Below are 20,229 nucleotides of genomic sequence, written 5' to 3'. Positions count from 1 at the left end.
TTCTAGGTGGACGCCAAAGCTTTATCATTGTTCTAATTTGTGTTTCTTTGGCAGTAGCAAGTTTGAGCATATTTTATACCTTTACTTGCCATTTGTGTATATCTGTCTTTGTCACCTGCTTACTTATATTCTTTTTCAGTTTTCGTTAGGTTATTTTATATCATTGTATCTAGAACTCCATATATAATGAGAACAATATCTCTTTTTATGTTGGTTACAAGTATTTCTCCAGTATAATCCTCTAAACAAATATATAATTCCAGGTGTATTAAGATGATACAGGAATGGGCAGCCCTGGTGCCTCAGCGGTTTAGCACCGCCTTCAGCCCAGGGCGTGATCCTGGAGACCCCGGATTGAATCCCACATCAGGCTCCCTGCATGGAGCCTGCTTCTTCCTCTGCCTGTGTCTCTGCCTCTCTCTCTCTCTCTCTGTGTGTGTGTGTGTGTCTCTCATGAATAAATAAATAAAATCTTTTTTTAAAAAATGATACAGGAAGACTACATATGCATATTACTATATAGGAAACATGACTACATTTTTTTTCTTCTGTGGACTTTTATACAAAATATTCTCATTTATATTTCTAATTATTAAAATACTAAGGACAGTGGACCTCTTCAGGTCTTCAAAGTGAATATGACTGCATTTTTTAGAAAGAATAGAGAATGTTCACTCATGAGACTGCTATTTTAAATGATGGAAGAGGGGGATCCCTGGGTGGCTCAGGGGTATGTCTCCTGCCTTCAGCCCAGGGCATGATCCTGGAGTCCCGAGATCGAGTCCCACGTCGGGCTCCTTATAATGGAGCCTGCTTCTCCCTCTGCCTATGTCTCTACCTCTCTTTCTCTCTATCTCATGAATAAATGAATAAAATATTTTTTAAAAAATGATGGAAGATACTAGTCTGAGTAAATGTGTATCAGTATCAGATCAATTACAGCTATTAAAGTGCTCCTGAATCTATTGTGTAAGTTTGCCCACGGTTTTATTTTTTATATACTAAAATGTGTTTTTCTATCTAAAAAGATGCTTAATTTTGGTAATATGGTTGCTGTTTTGTAGGCTATCAGATACAGCTGCATTAGAATAGATAAACAACCTGTGTACAACATCGAGGTAAGAGGCTTGGAGTAGGGTGGTGATGGAGTCAAAAAATAAGCTTTGTGTTTTGACGTTTTTAGTTACTTTGATATAAAGGAATATATAGCTTTGTCTGTATAACAAAAAATAAGCTTTGTGTTTTGATGTTTTTAGTTACTTTGATATAAAGGAATATATAGCTTTGTATAACAAAGTCTTCCTATCAAATTTGAAATGCACTTTCTCTAATCAGAAATGAAAAAGAAAACTATTCTGTCAAAGCTCCAGAAAAATTATATATGGTAGTGCAAACTGATAAGAATTAAAAACTTGTGCTCATCGTGGAGGAGTTACGTACCACTGTTATCACATTCCATGGCTTTCACAATTACTTCTGGATTAAATTTTCAATATAATATTTTAAGAGTATATTATTTCCTTTATATCATTATTCATTTCTTTAGAATTTATTTCATGTAGTCTTCAGAGTATTTTTGATTCTAAACTAATTCAGTTTAGTTATTTTTACTGTTCAAAACATTTTGACCAAGGGGAATGTATTTCATGAGTTATATTAATGTGCATCCTCAGAGTGATTCTGTGACACTATAGCAGTTGTAACCTTTTGCAAATACTGTGCTTGATAATATCTTAATATATTTAGTATAGTATATCTTAATGGATATAGTTTGCTTTTAAGTTTAAAAGAAAAAAAAAAAGACTAAAACATAATTTTGCCCCTAAAGAACTATGTGTAGGTATAGATCTCCCTGAAGTTTCCTCATGATCAGCTATACTTTGCAAATGTCTTTTAAAGTTTTCTTTTAGTGATATTTCCCCTTACTATTTAAGGCAACAGAGAATAATAAATCAACTAATAATGTATATTTTGTAGCACCTTATAGTTACAGAACAGTAATGTAAGATAATCTTTTTGTTAACCACGTAACAATTGTGAAGTTGTGAAGACAGGAATTATCTTCATTTTACAGATAAGAAAATTTTAAGAGTCCTTATTAATTCAAGATTTGCTCCCAGAATTTTTTCTTCTTTGAGCCATAGAATCTTTTATTTATTTATTTTTTTTTAGGTTAAAAATGCTGAATTTCCCAGGGGTGTATTAAATTTAATTGAAAGTCTCATAGAAGGACAGTTTTTTAAAGAAGCAATTGAAGAACTTTCCTCTTTACAAGCACATTATATACCTCCTGTATGCCTTCTTCATGCTCTACTAGAGAACATTCTACAGGTGAGAACAGACTTAAGGGTTTATAATTCTTGAGAGAATGTTAAAATGTGAACATTCTCATTTTTTGTGTATTTACAGCTTATTTTCTCTTTTCAGTATTTTTCCGTCATTTTAATAGAAACACAGTATCCATTTATTACAGTTTATTTCTTTTATTTATTTATTTATGGTATATTTTGTATTTGGAGTTACTATAAAACATTTACTAAAAAATCACACTTTATTAGATACCGGTCATATAGAACTGACCTCATAATGAGAGTCAAAACGGAATCTTAATGGAGTTACAGAAATTTTAAGTTAAACAGCAAGGACTGGTTGTCACAAAAGAAAGCGTTGAGTGCTGTAGGGTCATCTCACAAGGGTTATTTGCCTTGGGTGAGTTCATAGAGATCTAGTCTGATCTTGGTTATGTCCCAGAATTCATCCAAATTGAGGAGGTGAAATTATGCCGATTATATATTATAAGACTTAAAAAAACACAATTATCTGGGACAGGATGTCAGAAAAAGCAGGGCAGTACTGTCGGTGATCTTCCTTATCATCACCAAGTGAACTATTTTATAAATGCACCAAAGAAATTGAGTCATTCTGCAATCCCTCAGACCCTGGATTAGAGTCGAGAAGTATATTCTACTATTCTGGAGGAGGAAGGTACAGCTTCAGGGCAGTTGATGCAGAAGAAGGTGCAGAGGGCAGAAGAGTCTATCTCCATTGGGTGTTCATTCTGAATAACCCCATCATGGACCTAAGAGATTGCACTTTTGTGAAGGCCTGTTTTCCTGTGTGTATCCAGGTAGGACTGTGGATCTCCCCCCATAAGGATTATAGGACTGGACATCAACTCTCTTTGGTGGGTCCCAGTGAGGGCACCTGAGAGGCCCATTCCTATTTTTAAACTATTTTCTAGGTACTACTCTGAGTGATTTAATTTATTTTCTTAGAATCTCCAAGATAATTTTATCTTGGGGAAAAATTTATCTGAATTTTTTCTGTGGCAGTGAAGTATCTAACATAAAAATCTGGTAACAGTGATCTAGAAAGCCATTTATACAGTGATAATAATCATTTTTGTTCACAGTACACAAAGATAATAAACATATTCCTTAAACTGTGAAAACTGAGAACAGCTTTTCAAAGGTAGCTTTCTAATTATGTTCTTCATCACAGTGCCAATTTGAAGAAATAACAGGTGTAAGCTGTGTCAGACTAATGTTGGTGATAACATGAAGAGCTTCATACCTTTAATTCCTTTCAGATCACATCTGGGAACTCTTAATCTCACTATAATCATGGAAAGTAAAATGAACATTTCTTAGTAGTCTCAATAGCTAGGATTACCCAATGTCTTTAGAATGTGCCTTTCTCAGTTGTAGTATTTCACTAGCCAAATATTATAACTTCCAATTGATTTCTTTTGTCCAAACACATATAGTTGGCAAGAAAGGTAGGTCAGAGTTATTATAGTTTTAGTCTGAATTAACTGGTGAAAGTGTACTTTTAGTTATAATTATTTATTTATTTTTAAATAATAGGATAACATAGATACATTTTCTGGCCGATACTTTCATATATTGTCAGCTCTCCTTCACCTACATCCTCCTTGGAAGTCTCCAGCCATGTCGCGATATTACCTAGAGCTGTTTCAGTGTCCAACTTGTATGAAAGGAGCATGGTCTCTAATAGAAGTGCTTATCAGGTAAGGAATTTGACATGTGAGGATACTAAATTTTATCTCATAATTGTGCTGTGTTATGTTTTAGATACAAATGAAATAAGTAAATTTTACTTTTGAAAAAAGTGTTTATGTTTGTGTATTATATTTATTGTAAACCTCTTACAAAAGGGCCAAATCTAGGGTCACCTGGGTGGCTCAGTCAGTTAAGCATCTGACTTTCAATTTCACCTTGGATCATGATCTCAGGGTCATGAGATTGAACCCCATGTTGGGTGCCATGCTGGGCATGGAGCCAGCTTGGGATTCACACTCTCCCTCTCTCTACTTGTGCATTATCTCTCCCCCCCCCCAAAAAAATAGAATATGAAAATAAAAAAATAAAAAATGAAAGGACTAAGTCTAGATTGGTCATGTTTGTCATTTAGTTTATTTTGCAAAAAAAAAAATTTTTTTTTAATTAATGAATACATGAAACAGGAAAGCCAAATCATTGTTTTCATTTCTTATTGTTTTTATTTAACAATATGTGTACATATTATTGTAAAATCTAATTAAAATTTATTGAATATGATTATCAAATTTTGATAATCAAAGTATAAACACTTGTATACATTATCTCTTCTGGTGTTTTTTGTTACATTTTTTTCAGCTAGAAATCTGAATTTTGAAGCTATTTCCTAGTCATCCCTTTCATGTCTCTGCATGTCATCTTCCTAGATTTTTCCTTTGTCTTGAAAATGTTTCTCTGGAAATCCTTTTATTTCTCTTCTACCAAAATCACAAATTGTTTTTCTTCTCCGATAGCTGCATGTATCTGATTCAGCCTGCCTTTGTCTAGAAAGTACTTTGTTTTTATCCAAGTGTTCAGTTTTAGGGCTCCATAGTAGTGAGAGAAAGGATATTTGACTAGGAAAAGGCTTGAACTCTGCTTATCTCTTTGAGATGATAAAGATTCATTTTCTGTCTTGGTTGTGATATATTTGAAGTGAGATAATCATCTGGGTAGCGTGCATTTATTCATTCTTTCAACAAATGTTTATTGAGTACTTATTGGGAGCCAGGCACTATGCTACACTCTGGGGATAAAAAGATAAATAAAAAACATTTCCTTCACTTTTGAAGGTGACTGAGATATAAACACAATTTCTAAAACAACAGTACTAGCCCAGCACTGGTATCAAATGTGAGGATATATGGGGTATGGGGCTGATGTGCTTCCTAATTTCCAAATCTGTTTCTTTTCTTTACTATCATCACCATTATTTAAAAGCCCTCATTGCTTCTTATTAAACTATTGCAATACCTGCTTTATTGATCTTGATTCTACTTTTTTTCCCTTTATCTTCCAAAGTACCTCAGGATACTCTTTCCAAAGTGATGTGTCATTTTCCAGATGACCGTTTTCAGTTAACTTACATATCATGTATAAGTGACCCTTGAAACTCCTTTTAGCAAAACATGTAAGACCTTTCGTGATTTACATGCTGTGTCTCCTTCCCATCTTCATTATTTTCCCAAAAGGCCCCGGTGACTGAACTCTTTTTCATTTCCTATTTCTTTGCTCTTATGTTTTCTCTGCCTAAATATACCTCCATTCTGCACCCCACGAATATTTGGCCAACTCCTAATTAACTTGTAACTTATGCCAGTACAAAAATTTTGCCCTTTCCTTTCAGTTAAGTTTGTCACTCACATCAACTTCTTACTTTCTCAAAAGTGCTCAATTTTTTAAAGTTTTTAAAATTTTGATTAACATACAAGGTTCTGCTAGTTTCAGATATAACAATATAAAGATTCAGCAGTTCTTCATAGTACTCATTGTTCATCATGATGAGTGTACGCATTAATTCCCATTATCAATTATTGCCATCCACCCATCTTCCTCCCCTCTGGCAATGACCAGTTTGTTCTCTATATTTAGGAGTTTGGTTTCTTTTATTTGTATCTTTTTTTCTTTGTTAGTTTATATGTGCTATTTGGCTTTCTCTGACTGATTTATTTCACTTAGCATTATACCCTCTAGGTTCATCCATATTGTTGCAAATGGCAAGATTTTATGTTTTTTTATGGCTGAGTAATATTCCTTTATATCTACCACATCTTTATTCATTCATGTCTAAATGCGTACTTGGGTTGCTTCCATACCATGGCTATTATAAATAATGCTGCAGCAAACACAGTGCATATATCTTTTCCAGTTAGTGTTTTCATTTCCCTTGGGCAAATGCCCAGTAGCAGACTACTGGATCATAATTTTTAATTTTTAAAATTTTTTGAAGAGCCTCCCTACTATTTTCCACAGTGGCTGTACCAGCTTGCATTACCACCAGTTGCACGAGGGTTCCTTTTTCTCTGTGTTCGTGCCAAACTTGATTCATGTGTTTCTGATTTTGACCATTCTGTTAGATGTGAAATGATAATCTCATTGTAGTTTTGATTTGCATTTCTCTGATGATTAGTGATGTTGAGCATCTTTTCATACATCTCTGGCCATCTGCATGTCCTCTTTGGAGAAATGTCTTTTCATATCATCTGCCCTTTTTTTTTTTTTTTCTTGTTCATTTGAGAGAGAGCACATTAGAGAAAGCAAGCATGAGTGGGTAACGAGGGGGTGGGGGGGGAGCTGAGCAGGGAGCCCAATGTGAGGCTCAATCCCAGAACCCGGAGATCATGGCTTGAGCCACCCAGGCACTCCATTTTCTGCCCATTTTTAATTGGATTATTTGGTTTTTGGGTGGTGTTCCATAAATTCTTGATCTACTTGGGCAGCCCTGGTGGCTCAGCGGTTTAGCGCCATCTTCAGCCCAGGGCGTGATCCTGGAGACCTGGGATCGAGTCCCATGTCAGGCTCCCTGCATGGAGCCTGTTTCTTCCTCTGCCTGTGTCTCTGCCTCTCTCTCTGTCTCTCATGAATAAATAAATAAAGTCTTAAAAAAAAATCTTAATATACTTTGGATATTTACCTCTTATTATATACATCATTTTCATGTATCTTCTCCCATTGTTTGTCTTTTCATTTATTTTGATGCAGTTCCCATAGTTTAATTTTGTTTTTTGTTTTGCTTACCTTAGGAGACATACCTAGAAAAATGTTTCTGCAGCTGATGTTAGAGATTACTGCCTGTGTTTTCTTCTAGGAATTTTACGGTTTCAGGTCTTACATTTAGCCCATTTTGGTTTTTTTGTGTGTGTATGGTGTAAGAAAGTGGTCCTGTTTCATTCTTTTGCATATAGCTGTCCACTTTTCCCAGCACGGTTTGTTGAAGAGATTGTCTTCTCATATATTCTTGCCTTCTTTGCAGTGGATTAAGTGACTTTGTAATTATGGGTTTATTTCTGAGCTTTCTACTCTGTTCCATTGACCTATGTGTCTTTGTATCCATACTATTTTGATTACTACAACTTTATAATAAACCTTGAAATCTAGTACTGAGATACCTCCAGGGTTGTTGTTGTTTTTTTTTTTTTTTTTAAAGATTTTACTTATTTAGAGAAAGAGCATGCAAGTGGGGGCGGGGGGGTGGTTAGGGAAGGGGGAGAATCTCAAGCAGCTCTGTGCTGAGTGAGCATGGAGCCCAGTGCAGGGGTTAATCTCGTAACCTGGAGATCATGACCTGATCAAAACCAAGAGCTGGACACTTGACTGATTGGGCCACTAAGGCGTCCCGTGAAACCTCCAGTTTTATTCTTCTTATGCTATGTCTATTTGAGGTCTTCTGTTTCTGTATAAATTTCAGCATTATTTTTTTTCTAGTTTTAGGAAAACTTTATATTCTCCTAGGGATTGTGTTAAATCTGTAGATTGCTTTGAATAGTATGGATATTTTAACAATACTGGTTCTCCCAATGCATGAGCATGGAATATCTTTCCATTTCTTTGTGTCTTCTTCAGTATCTTTCATCAATGTCTTAAAGTTTTTGAAGTACAGGTCTTTCACTTCCTTAGTTAAATGTATTCCTGTAATTTTATTCTTTTTGGTGCATTTTTAAATGGAATTGTTTTCTTAATGTATAGAAATAAAACATCTTTGTATATTGATTTTGTATCCTGGGATTTGACTGAATTCATTCATCAGTTCTAGTAGTTTTTTGGTGTAGCTTTTCTATATATATACAATATCATGTTATCTATAAACAGTGAAAGTTTTACTTTTGCCTTTCAAATTTGGATGCCTTTTAGTTCTTTTTATCTTGAGTACAGTGACTGGGACTTACAGTACTATGTTGTATAAAAGTGGTGAGAGAGGACATCCTTGTTCTTGATCATAGAGGTAAAGCTGTCCGTTTTTTACGATTAAGGACGATGTTAGCTCTGGGTTTTTCATAAATGGCCTTTATTATGTTAAGGTATGCTCCCTCTAAATCTATTTTGTTGAGAGGTTTTTTCATGAATAGATATTGTAATCTGTGAAATGCTTTTTCTGCATCTATTGAAATAATCTGATTTTTATCCTTTCTCTTATTGATGTGATGTATCATGTTGATTGATTTGTGAAAATTGAACCACTCTTGCATCCTGGAAATAAATCCCACTTGATCATGGCGAATTGTTTTTTTAATATTGTTAGATTTGGTTTGCTCATATTTGGAGAATTTTTGCATCTATATTCATCACTTATTGACCTGTAGTTTTCTTTTTTGTGTATGACGTCTTAATCCAGTTTTGGTATCAAGGTGATGCTGGCCTCACAATGAATTTGGTAGCCTTCCTTCCTCTTCTAATTTTTGGAATAGTTTGAGAAGAGGAAGTTTTGAATCCTCTTTAAAAGTTTGGTAGAATTCACTTGGGAAATCATCTGGTCCTGGACTTGTTTGTTGGGAGATTTTTTAATACTGCTTCAACTTCACTGCTAGAAATCATTCTGTTCAGATTTTCTAGTTCTTTCTGATTCAGTTTTTACAAGGTTGTGTGTTTTAGGAATTTATCCATTTCTTTTAGGTTGTCCAATTTGTTGGCATATAATTTTTCATATTTCCTTATAATCTGTTTCTGTACTGTCAATTATTATTTCTTCTCTCTTTCATTTCTGAAATTAAGTCCTCTCAATTTTATTTACTTGTTTGTTTATTTATTTATTTATTTATTTATTTTCTCTCAATTTTAACTGAATCTAGCTAAAGGTTTTTCCAGTTTTGTTCATCTTTTCAAAGAACCATCTCCTGGTTTCATTTAACTGTTCTATTGGATTTTTAGTCTCTATTTCATTTATTTCTGCTCTAATCTTTATTATTTCCTTCCTTCTGCTGGTTTTAGGCTTTGTTTGTTCTTTTTCTAGCTCCTTAGGTGTAAGGTTAAGCTGTTTACTTGAGATCTCTCTTTGAGACTTTATTGCTATAATCTCAGAACAGCTTTTGCTATCTCCCAAAGATTTTGGACCATTGTATTTTCATTTTCATTTGTCTCCATGTATTTTTTTGTTTCCCCTTTAGTTTTTTGGTTGACCTATTCGTTGTTCAGTGGCATGTTATTTAACCTACATGTATTTGTGTTGTTTCCAGATTTCTTTTTGTGGTTAATTTCTAGATTCCTACTGTGTGGTTGGAAAAGATATGTGATAACACTTCAGTCTTTTTGAATTTGTTGAGACTTGTTCTCTAGCCTTATATGTGATCTGTTCTGCAGAATTTCTATGTACATTTGAGAAGAAGGGATATTTCACTGGTTTTGGATGGAGTGTTCTGAATGTATCTGTTAGATCCATCTGAGCCAATGTGTCATTCAGTGACATTCAATGACACTATTTCCTTGCTGATTTTCTGTCTCATCTATCCAGTGCTCTAAGTGAGATGTTAAAGTCCCCTATGATTACTGTATTACTCTGAATTTCTTGCTTTATGTCTGTTTAATAGTTGCTTAATGTATTTGGGGGCTCCCATTTTGGGTGCATAAATAATTCTAATTGTTAAATATTTTTCTTGGATTATCTCCTTTGTGATTATATCTTTTGTCTCTTGTTATATAGTCTTTGTTTTAAAGTCTGTTTTGTCTAAGTTTTACTACCCCAGCTTTCTTTTCACTTCTTTTGTATGATAAATGTTTTTCCATCTCTTCACTTAGATGCTCAGTTTTAAATATCTCTGTCCTTAATGCTTAATATAATATCTGGAATGTAATAAATGCTTAATAAATGTTTGGATGAATTCATTGATGCAACAGGAGGTAGAATTAAAAGTAGACTTTTTAATAAACAGAAATACGCAGATTTCATTTCAAAAAAATTGGTTTCACTGGGAGTCAGGTGTTAAGGGAAGTGGTGGGCATATAGATGAGATGGATAATATTAGTCTACTATTAAACATATACATATATTTTTAAGATTTTTTCTATTTGGGAGACAGAGAGTCTGCACAAGCAGGGAGAAGAGTAGAGGGAGAAGGAAAAGCAGACTCTCAGCTGAGCAGGGAGCCCCACATGGGGCCAGTCTCAGTACCCTGAGGTCATGACCCAAACTGAAGGCAGTTGCTTAACCAACTGAGCTACCCAGGTGAACTGTTACAAAAGTGTTTAAAAAGAAAAAATGAAAGATAATATGGTATCTGTCTCTGGCAGTTTTCAGATAGACTAACTATATAGATGTGGAGAATCTTCTAGGAGAGATTTGAGTATTAAATATTGTTAAATGGGATCCCTGGGTGGCGCAGCGGTTTGGCGCCTGCCTTTGGCCCAGGGTGCGATCCTGGAGACGCGGGATCGAATCCCACATCGGGCTCCCGGTGCATGGAGCCTGCTTCTCCCTCTGCCTGTGTCTCTGCCTCTCTCTCTCTCTCTCTCTCTCTCTCTCTCTCTCTGTGTGTGTGTGTGTGTGTGTGTGTGTGTGTGTGACTATCATAAATAAAAAAAATTTTAAAAATTTAAAAATAAATAAACAAGTAAATAAATAAGTAAATAAATAAATAAATATTGTTAAATATAATAGTCATTAAGAACCTTCCTCACCAAACAATATGGTATTCAAAAAGAAGGTGGGAAAGGTGGAGACAGAGGTAGAAAGTTACAAGTACATTGTTTATATAATTGATAATAAAGTTGGAAGATTACTATAGTAAGTATCGTTACCTAGAATTTCTTTTTTAGTCCGATTTCTGAGTAATTGTATGTTCTCTTTATTTATTTATTTTTTTAAGATTTTATTTATTCATGAGAGACACAGAGAGAGAGGCAGAGACACAGGCAGAGGGAGAAACAGGCTCCATGCAGGAAGCCTGATGTGGGACTCAATCCCGGGTCTCCAGGATCACACCCTGGGCTGAAGGTGGCGCTAAACCATGAGCCACCTGGGCTGCCCTGTATGTTCTCTTTTAAAAAACAAAACAAAACACAGTTTTGCTCTCCAGCCCAGTAGCCAGTAGCCACATGTGACTACGTTTAAATTTAAGATTAAAAAATTAAAAATTCAAATCCTCAGTTGCACAGTCCACATTTCACATGTTCAGTAGAACATATCCATTATCACCAAAAGTTCTTTTGGAGGACTGCTATAATAGATAGAAAATAAATATTTTTAAACTATTAGAAAACAGCCCTAATTGGGGGGGCCTGGGTGGCTCATTCAGTTAAGCATCCAACTCTTGATTTAGGCTCCGGTCAAGGTCTCTGTCATGAGATAGAGCCCCACATCGGGCTCTCTGCTGGGTGTGGAGCCTGTTTGGAATTCTCTCTCCCTTTCCCTCTGTCCCCACCCCACAGTGCTTGCTCTCCCTCCCCCCCCCTCTCTCTCACACACACACACACACACACAGACACACACACACAGCCCTAAATGACTTTCATTTTACTAAATAATAATAACAAAACCTCTTGCATAAGAAGAGGACTGTAAAAAGTATTTATAAAATGAGAGTGTAGGTGGTCATCTGAATTGAAAGCATTTAATGTAATACATAATTTTTTGTTCTTTGTCAGTAAAATAAAGAATGAAGAGAGTAACATTAGGTTATTAATCTTTACAATCAGTGAAGAATAGAGAAATTAGATCTGTTTTTTTTTTTTAATTTTTATTTATTTATGATAGTCACACAGAGAGAGAAAGAGAGAGAGGCAGAGACATAGGCAGAGGGAGAAGCAGGCTCCATGCACTGGGAGCCCGACGTGGGATTCGATCCCGGGTCTCCAGGATCGTGCCCTGGGCCAAAGGCAGGCGCTAAACTGCTGCGCCACCCAGGGATCCCAATTAGATCTGTATTACTAAAGACTAAATGTCCTGAGATATTTGACATGGGTTACTTTTTAAAGGAAGAGAAACATATTGATATTGATAAAATTTTGATTAACTTTATATTTTGTTGAAGGAAATTTCATTTGGATTCTATACAAAAAAAGAACTACTTTGTCCACAGAGTATTCGTTGAATTGCTTGTATGTCACAAATTACTGGGTGTATGTTTTTCAGGTCTTGTCTTTACAATGAAAGTTTTTGCCATCAAATTTCAAAAAATATTATTGGTACGAAGGTGCTCTACCTGACCCTGCTCAAATTTTTCTTTAATTTGGTGGAAAGTGAAGTGCGACATCTGAGCCAAAAGTAAGTTTAATCACAAAGAAAAATTTTTTTATGTTTATATTGTTTTATATACCATTTTTCTAATTCATGTACATACTTTTAAAGAGTCACTTTGTTTTCTAGTTTAGATTGTTTTTAAAACACAGTTGCATGCATAGTTCTTCGGTAGCAGTAATGGTTTTTTTGTTTTTTAGCAGTAAAGTTTTTTATGTTCTTTCTCTTTAGTTCACATATTTGTTTTTCACTAACTTAGACATTTAGATAAGTAGGATTTTGTTCTATTTTTCTGGGTTTATGTTTTTTCTTCATTCTTAAGTAATTGAATCCTCAATTAAAAGTTCCATCAGGTTTGTTGTTTTTTTCTACTAGGTTTTTAAACATTGAATCTGTAATATCCATAAGTTTTGTGTATGCTCTAAAACATAGTTAGATTACTGTTTGTATTTATTGGTCATTATATTGAATTGTGGCCATTGTTTATATTTTCTTTTTTTAACTGTAACTTTTAATCTTTATATATGATGCCTTTTCTATATCTAGAAACCACTGGATCTTTTTGTATTATGGCAAGAGATATTATGCCTAACAACAATAGTGACCAAGTTGGCATTAAAGATATACTTTGATTCATATTTTCATTAGGTTGTATGACTGGTCAGATTCTCAGAGTCTGAAAATAACAGGAAAGGCAATTCTTCTTGAAATCTTTTGGTCAGGAAATGAGGCCTCTGGGCTTTTGACCAAACCAGTAAATATGCTTTTGGAGTGGACTATATATTCTCACAAGGAAAAATGCAAGTCTAATGATGTAAGTAGAATTGATTTGTAAACGAATAATGGCCTGTTCTGCCTCTTTTGTCTTTATTCTTTGAACAATTTGAATAAAACTAAAATCTAACCAAATGTATCGTTGTTTTCTATTTAGTTTATTTAGTTTTATTGTAAAAAATGCTTAGAGGCTGGTTTCTTCATCATCACACATTTCAGTATAGTAGCTGGGGACAGTTATTTGATCATTAGGGCTAAGAAATCTGTATTCACTTATTCTAGATTTTTATTTTAATTTTGTGTGTTTCAATTCTTAAGGAACCTATTTTAAAAGGTTTTTAAAACTGATTTTTAAAACTGAATATATGCAGGATTTTTTGTGTACAAAGTTCTACTTGTTTTTAAAAATATCTTATGGAAATACAAGGCTATAAATGCATGTATTTTTATATCGCTTACTAGGCCTTGGGCTATAACATTTATACTCATTTTCCTCTAGGCTCCAAAAACCATGCTTCTGTATCTCAACTCTTTCTTTGGGGTCAGCAGATGTCCATAGGGCAAAGTCCACTAGTTTTGAGTGCCTGTTTGGCTTTTTACCTTCTTCCTAGATCTTGATTTAGCAATTCTTTATAACTTTCCAGAAGTTGTGTTTTACATAACAAGTTATCTTTGGGAAGATGTTTTACATATTTTATTCAACATTTTCAGTTTTCTTCTATAAGGTCGTTGATTTGAATTACTTAGGCCTCCATTACCAGAAACAGAAGTCCTTAATGGTTTTTAAAAATTCTGTTAGAGGGATGTCTGAGTCTTATAAAAAGAAACTTCTTTTTAGGGCCCTAAGTTTTCTTTAATTGGGCATTAAAAAAGGAGAATTATTTCTGTGTATAGCTACTCTTTGTGATCAAGTAGTTGAATTAGTGGCAGGAACCAAGTGAGTAGCCATTTTCTCATACATGTGTCTTGTTGAAAAAGAAATAAGGTTATACACATAGAAATCGAAAATATTCAACATAAATAGAACTATCTATACTTCCTTGCCAGTTGAGTTTAATACTTGTGTAATACTTCTAAGATAAAACTGATAACATTCTCATTAATTAACATCTGTCTTTGTATATACTTTTTAAAAAATATTTTATTTATTTATTCATGAGAGACAGAGGCAGGCAGATACATAGGCAGAGGAAGAAGCAGGCTTCATGCAGGGAGCCCGATGTGGGACTTGATCCTGGGTCTCCAGGATCACGCCCTGGGCCGAAGGCAGGCGCTCAACTGCTGAGCCACCCAGGCGTCCCTGTATATACTTTATAGACCATAGAATCATTGGGGATAGAAAATATGTTCTCATTATGGGGCATTTGTTTTTTATCCATTTGATTATATAAATTAAATTGCTTATTTGTAGCTGAAAACATTCACAAAACTGGTATCTTCACCGTTGTACTAAATCACCAAAGGACTATCAAAAATAAGAATTTACTCAGGATATACTGATGTTTATAAAAACAGATTTATCCATGTTTAACTCGAAGACTTTTGTTCAAATTTATAAATATATTTGGTGAATCAGTCTGCAATAAATTATAGCATCAGTCGAAATATTAGAACCAGCTTTAAACTTATCAAATCATGTTTTATTTAACATTTGAATTGTGTAAATTCATAAAAATTGTTTTGTGTGTGTTACCTTATCTGCTAGAATTATTCTTGTACCTAATTAAATCTTTTTGGCAGTTTCCAATTTCAAGAATTCCATGCATGTTCACAGACATCATTTTCTGTACTGTAAAGCATTTGTTTCTTGATTTGCTGAGTTGAAGCATTCAATTTAAGTCATTAGCTAAACAGAAGTCCTCAGTTTATGCTAATATTGTTTTGTCATAATGTCAATCAGCAAGCGTTGCAGAGTGACACAAAGGCAGTGAATTTCATTGTCATTAATCTGAGAGAGCTTTGGGCTTTCCTTGGCAAAGAGCAGAGGTGAGCTGTGTCAAGGTTACGAAGGAGGTACAAATTTTGCAAAGCTTGGTGGTTAGTGCTATTTAATGATAACCCTACAATTGTAGGTAGAAATGGAAGCTACTTTGTATTTAAAGACAGGGAAATTGAGGCTAAAGAGTGTAACTAACTTGTTCAAGGTGTCACAGCCTGTTAGGGTAAAGCACTGCCTAGAGGCCATCTCAACTGCAGTTTACTTTTTCTTGTTTCAAACGCCAGTGTTTTAAACTGCTAGAGCACATTATGTGTATTATGTTTGCATCTTTCTGACATTGCATAAAGCCCTAACCTGAGAATCAGAAGGCCAAGATGGTAGTTTGTTCTTGATTATATACTAGTCAATTTTTTGGAAGATCGCCACATTTATTAAATGGAGGTTATTTGTATTGGCAGATAATAGAGAACTCTATGAACAGAATGTCTGATAATAGAATTTAACACAGTAGGAAGGTGTTCTTACGTAAATATGTGTCATGTGCAACTCATGTCTTTCATTTCTTTGTTAATTCTCAAGGTTTTCTGTTCTTTCCACTTGAGCAAACTTCTCAGTATTCCAGAAAGCTTTCCTCTCTTTATGGTTTTTCTGCCATATTCTCACTAATCTAATTCTAAATTGTATATCTCCACTATGCTAGAAATAGTAGCATTATTTATACACTGTTAAAGTTGCAGTAAGTACAGTCCATAGCGCGATGTCTTGGCCCTGTGGTTATAGTGAGTGTCATAGAGAAGAATATATTATAAAAGGATCTAAGAACCTGATTTGAAAGTATCTTTTTTTTTTTAAGATTTTATTTATTAATTTGACAGCACAAGCAGGGCCAGTGGCAGAGGGAGAGGGAGAAACAGGCTCTCTGCCGAGCAGGGAGCCCGATGTGAGTCTTGATCCCAGGACCCTGGGATCATGACCTGAGCTGATGGCAGATTTTTAACTAACTGAGTCACCGAGTTGCCCTTGAAAAGTGTCTTTTTATATAACAATTTACTTTTCTGAATATGTGGTAGTATGGATATTTAGCTAATGTCACACAGATAAGAATAATTTTGACAGTTCCTTTTCATGTTAAAGAAACTATAGTCCCTCCTTGCAAATACTGCAAGGACCACCTATCCTGTTTAATAGCAGTAATAAGGTAAATTGAGTAATAGGCAATATTGATACTAATTTGTAGTATCGCAGGTATGTATACATATATTTGTGTGTAAGGAAAGAGAAAGATGCCAACTGGTTGTTTTGTAGTTTGGTTTTGCTTTTTTAGTTGATGAGTGTTGGACTATGGTTTATATGAGGCTTAGCTCTATGGGCTAAGCTCCTTTTTCCCTATCCAGAGTCTTAGGACCACGGATCTGAAGTGATCCTGATTTACTCTACTCTTGGAATGGGGAATATTTCAAGAAATCAAAATTTACCAGTCTCTTGCTTCCTTCCTGGGTAGGATCATTGCTGATATTCAGATATACATGTTGTTGCAAAGAGCATTCTGTGACATGGATCTTGATAGGATTTATTTTTAGTTTAAATGTAGATTTTCACTCTCCTGTTTTAATTCTCTTGATGAATTTTGAACCATGAGAAATAAAACTTGGTCGAGTGACTATCTCCGTGTTGGCTTTACAAAGTAAGAACTTGGCTCCCTGCAAACCACTTTGATAACTGGCTAAGATTCCATGCATAAGGGAGTGAGTTCTGGTCAGTTTATGGCTTAGACCCTATCTGGGTACTAGGGGGAGGAGTTGGTACCTTCCCAGCCAGCTGATAGAGCCAGTCCTTCTGGCTGCTGGTGCTTCCCAAGTCATACAGCTGCATCTGTAAGACTTAAGCCCACCTATTTAATCAAGGTGGGAGAGAGGGTGGTGCTGACACCCATTTATGAATCCTGACCTGGAAGATTCAGGCTGTGGTCAAGGTTCTGTATCTTGGCTCCTGGTGATATTAGAGGAAAGGCAGTGCTTCCCTAATCATGCAGCTTAAAATCTCCTCAGCCCCATTCTTCATAGTCCCTCTTTCAAAATCTAGTATCCAGCCTGGCTTAATGCAGTGAATTCCACACAGTGTGATAGAGCAGCAGGGAACTTGCACACCTACCTAAGCATCTTGCCTCTGGGTTTTTCCTTGGTAAAAACTACTTCAGCAAGCCTAATCCATGGGCTGCTTAACCATTTACCCTTGTTTGGACAGCAAGCCAGGACTAGAACTTAAGTTTTGAAATCACTTAACTAGGGGATCCCTGGGTGGCTCAGTGGTTTGGCACCTACCTTTGGCCCAGGGCCGTGATCTTGGAATCCTGGGATCAAGTCCCACGTCGGGCTCCCTGCATGGAGCCTGCTTCTGCCTTTCCCTGTGTCTCTGTCTCTCTGTCTCTCTCTCTCTCTCTCTGTCTCTCATGAATAAATAAATAAAATCTTAAAAAAAAAAAAAAAGAAATCACTTAACTAATAACTTCTTATAATGAATCCATGATGCCCTTATGAAATATTGTATAACATAAGAACCTTGTCTGCTGAGGGCAGGAGAAATAAATCCAGTAGTAACTAATGGGTAGAGATTTCTCTGTCCCTAATCCTACATTAGGCATAATATAGTTGCAGACTTAGCACTCAGAATCTATTCAGATGCAATATTTATTAAAACCTTTTCGCATGTTTTCTAACTGTTAATTTGATGATTTTTTTCACACAGAACAAATAACCAAAAATAAAGGAATTTCAACTACTTTTAATGTCTTTGTGAAAAAGTGTTAATATTTAAATCAAAGGTGTCTAAAAATTATTTTTGTACCTCTTCACCTTCATAGTTTATGGATTAGAAAGATATTTTTCCATATTAGGGTAAGGCACACTTACTGTAATTAAAAATTTGTATGCTTCCCATATTTTTTATAGGAATTTAATAATGCTTATTATAGAGTGATGATAGAGAACAGTATTCATTCTTTAAAATACATCTTTATACATTTCTAAGGTAATGACATTTGATACAATTTAATTGGAATTTGATCCAATCTGTTTCTGCCTTTATAACAGAAAGGACAATCATATTTGTGAAAGTTTTTATTCATTGTGTTTTTTAAGTCTTTTTCTGGAAAATGCCATTCGGATAAACATAAAGTCAATTATATATATATATATATATTTATTAATCTATTTTATATATATATATAACCACCAGGAGTGGCTAAGTCTATCTTTTTTTATAATCCTATATTCCTGTTAACAGAAATCCACAGACACCAACAGACGCCAGATACTTCTTCATCGTTCTGTTGGAATTATTGCCATACTAAAGCACTTGACACTATTGAATGTTATTTAGAAGTTTATTGTAAGCTATCTGTATATAAGTCCTGGAGATTTTGTTTTATAAACTGTTTATGTCTTGTGTCTATAAGGATGTAGATATGGATAGGAGGAGGAAGGAGAAGAAAGAGAAGCAGAGAATGAAGAGAGCTTGCCAGGGTTTCAGGAATACTTTTTAGTATGAACATACCCTGTATTTTTAAATAGCTAAGTTTTGCCTCACAAGTATTCAAAATAAACACTGATAAAGAAATACATATTTTAATATGTTTCACTAATATTTTTCCCATCATAATATTAGGTCTTCAAACATGAATTAGCTTATTTACTCACTGGAATTCTTGGAGCAGCAATAGATTATTGGATCTTCCTTGGTCTTAAGAAGGGTAAAAATGTGATGCGACATATGTCTGATGACTTGGGAAGTTATGTTTCCCTTTCGTGTGATGGTAAGTGTATCTGTATTATGTTTCTCTTAGACCTATTGTGTGATTTTCCTTTAAGCAGTCTGTAATATTTAACATATATCCGTATGAAACGTTTGAAAAAAAATTCCATATACACTCAAATGTGTAGGTATATATATACACACAGACACACTTAACTTTTTCATCTTTTTCTTTTAGTAATTTCTAAGTATTTTTACATAGTCGAACTCATGTCATTTGTATTCTTGTTTTCCTCTGTTACATGAGCCTTCACCCCCCCATACACATCATTTATTATTCAAAATATTATTTTGATGATTTCATAAAATTTGAATGTTAAAGTATAGAAAATTGTACCTGGAAATAAATTATTGTATATATACATATAATATTATTGTTTTCCTTAATCATATAACTAAAAATTATAAGTAAACTACCCTGTGCAAGTAAACATATGTCTATTTTGTTTTGTTTTTTTTTCCATTAACTAGACAAATTTAAATCATTTTAATTTTATTCTCTTTTCATTGAAGAAATAGGGATTTTTATGTATGGTGTTTTGGGATTTTACATGGTAACTATTTTTAGTCCCTTTAATATTTCTAATGGTTCAAGTTAAGTAGAAAGCATTATCTTATTATATGTGCTATATGAACAGTTCTCAGGTCTCTTCCTGCATAAATACTTAAAATGAAATTCATTGACTCAGAATACTATGTTATAAAGCCACTTGCATTACTTTGGGTTATATCGCTACTTAAAACACTTGCCCTGTATACCTGTTGCTGTATAATTTTTCTTCTTATAAAAAGCTGCTACTGATTCTTTCCCACTGAGTCTGGTGATCTAGCAAATGAACATGAATGAAGCAAAAAGAAATAACTTACATAAAATTTTCTCACTCTTTCTTTTTCCCCCATCATCTATTCTGATTTTAAATTTTTCTCTAAAATAAGTGGGATGAGGAATATCACTTAAGCGATGTGATAACAGAACTCATTTTCACATGCTCACCTTATATAAAAGGTTCTACTGAACTCTTGGTTTCCAGAGTGAAGGAGGCTTCCAAAAGAACTGAGGTACATTCCTGAACTTTAAAGTCAGTTTAGAGAATTTTGAATCTTTTTCTCTTTCTCTTTTGTACCCTAACTTCCTAAAGTGAACATATTGTTTAAAACAAGTGAGTTTTTTGTGGCCCTCCAATAAAAAAGTTCATTTTTAT

The 20,229-nt window shown here is 34.4% G+C and overlaps 1 protein-coding gene across 3 annotated transcripts in view; it reads left to right on the top strand.

Annotated features, from left to right (window-relative positions):
- Positions 1 to 20,229, top strand: part of SLF1 (SMC5-SMC6 complex localization factor 1) — an 83,819-nt gene that overhangs the window by 39,540 nt on the left and 24,050 nt on the right. For all 3 annotated transcript variants that reach the window (XM_025992894.2, XM_025992895.2, XM_072736783.1), the window contains 6 exons: positions 1,065 to 1,118; positions 2,173 to 2,331; positions 3,867 to 4,030; positions 12,400 to 12,531; positions 13,153 to 13,318; positions 18,881 to 19,028. In XM_025992894.2, coding sequence (XP_025848679.2) covers positions 1,065 to 1,118; positions 2,173 to 2,331; positions 3,867 to 4,030; positions 12,400 to 12,531; positions 13,153 to 13,318; positions 18,881 to 19,028 — 823 coding nt within the window. The remainder of the gene's footprint in view (positions 1 to 1,064; positions 1,119 to 2,172; positions 2,332 to 3,866; positions 4,031 to 12,399; positions 12,532 to 13,152; positions 13,319 to 18,880; positions 19,029 to 20,229) is intronic.

The sequence above is a fragment of the Vulpes vulpes genome, chromosome 14 (assembly GCF_048418805.1).
Source record: "Vulpes vulpes isolate BD-2025 chromosome 14, VulVul3, whole genome shotgun sequence".
Lineage (NCBI taxonomy): Eukaryota > Metazoa > Chordata > Mammalia > Carnivora > Canidae > Vulpes > Vulpes vulpes.
Note: the sequence above shows the minus strand (reverse complement) of the source record. Positions and strands in the feature narration are given on the sequence as shown.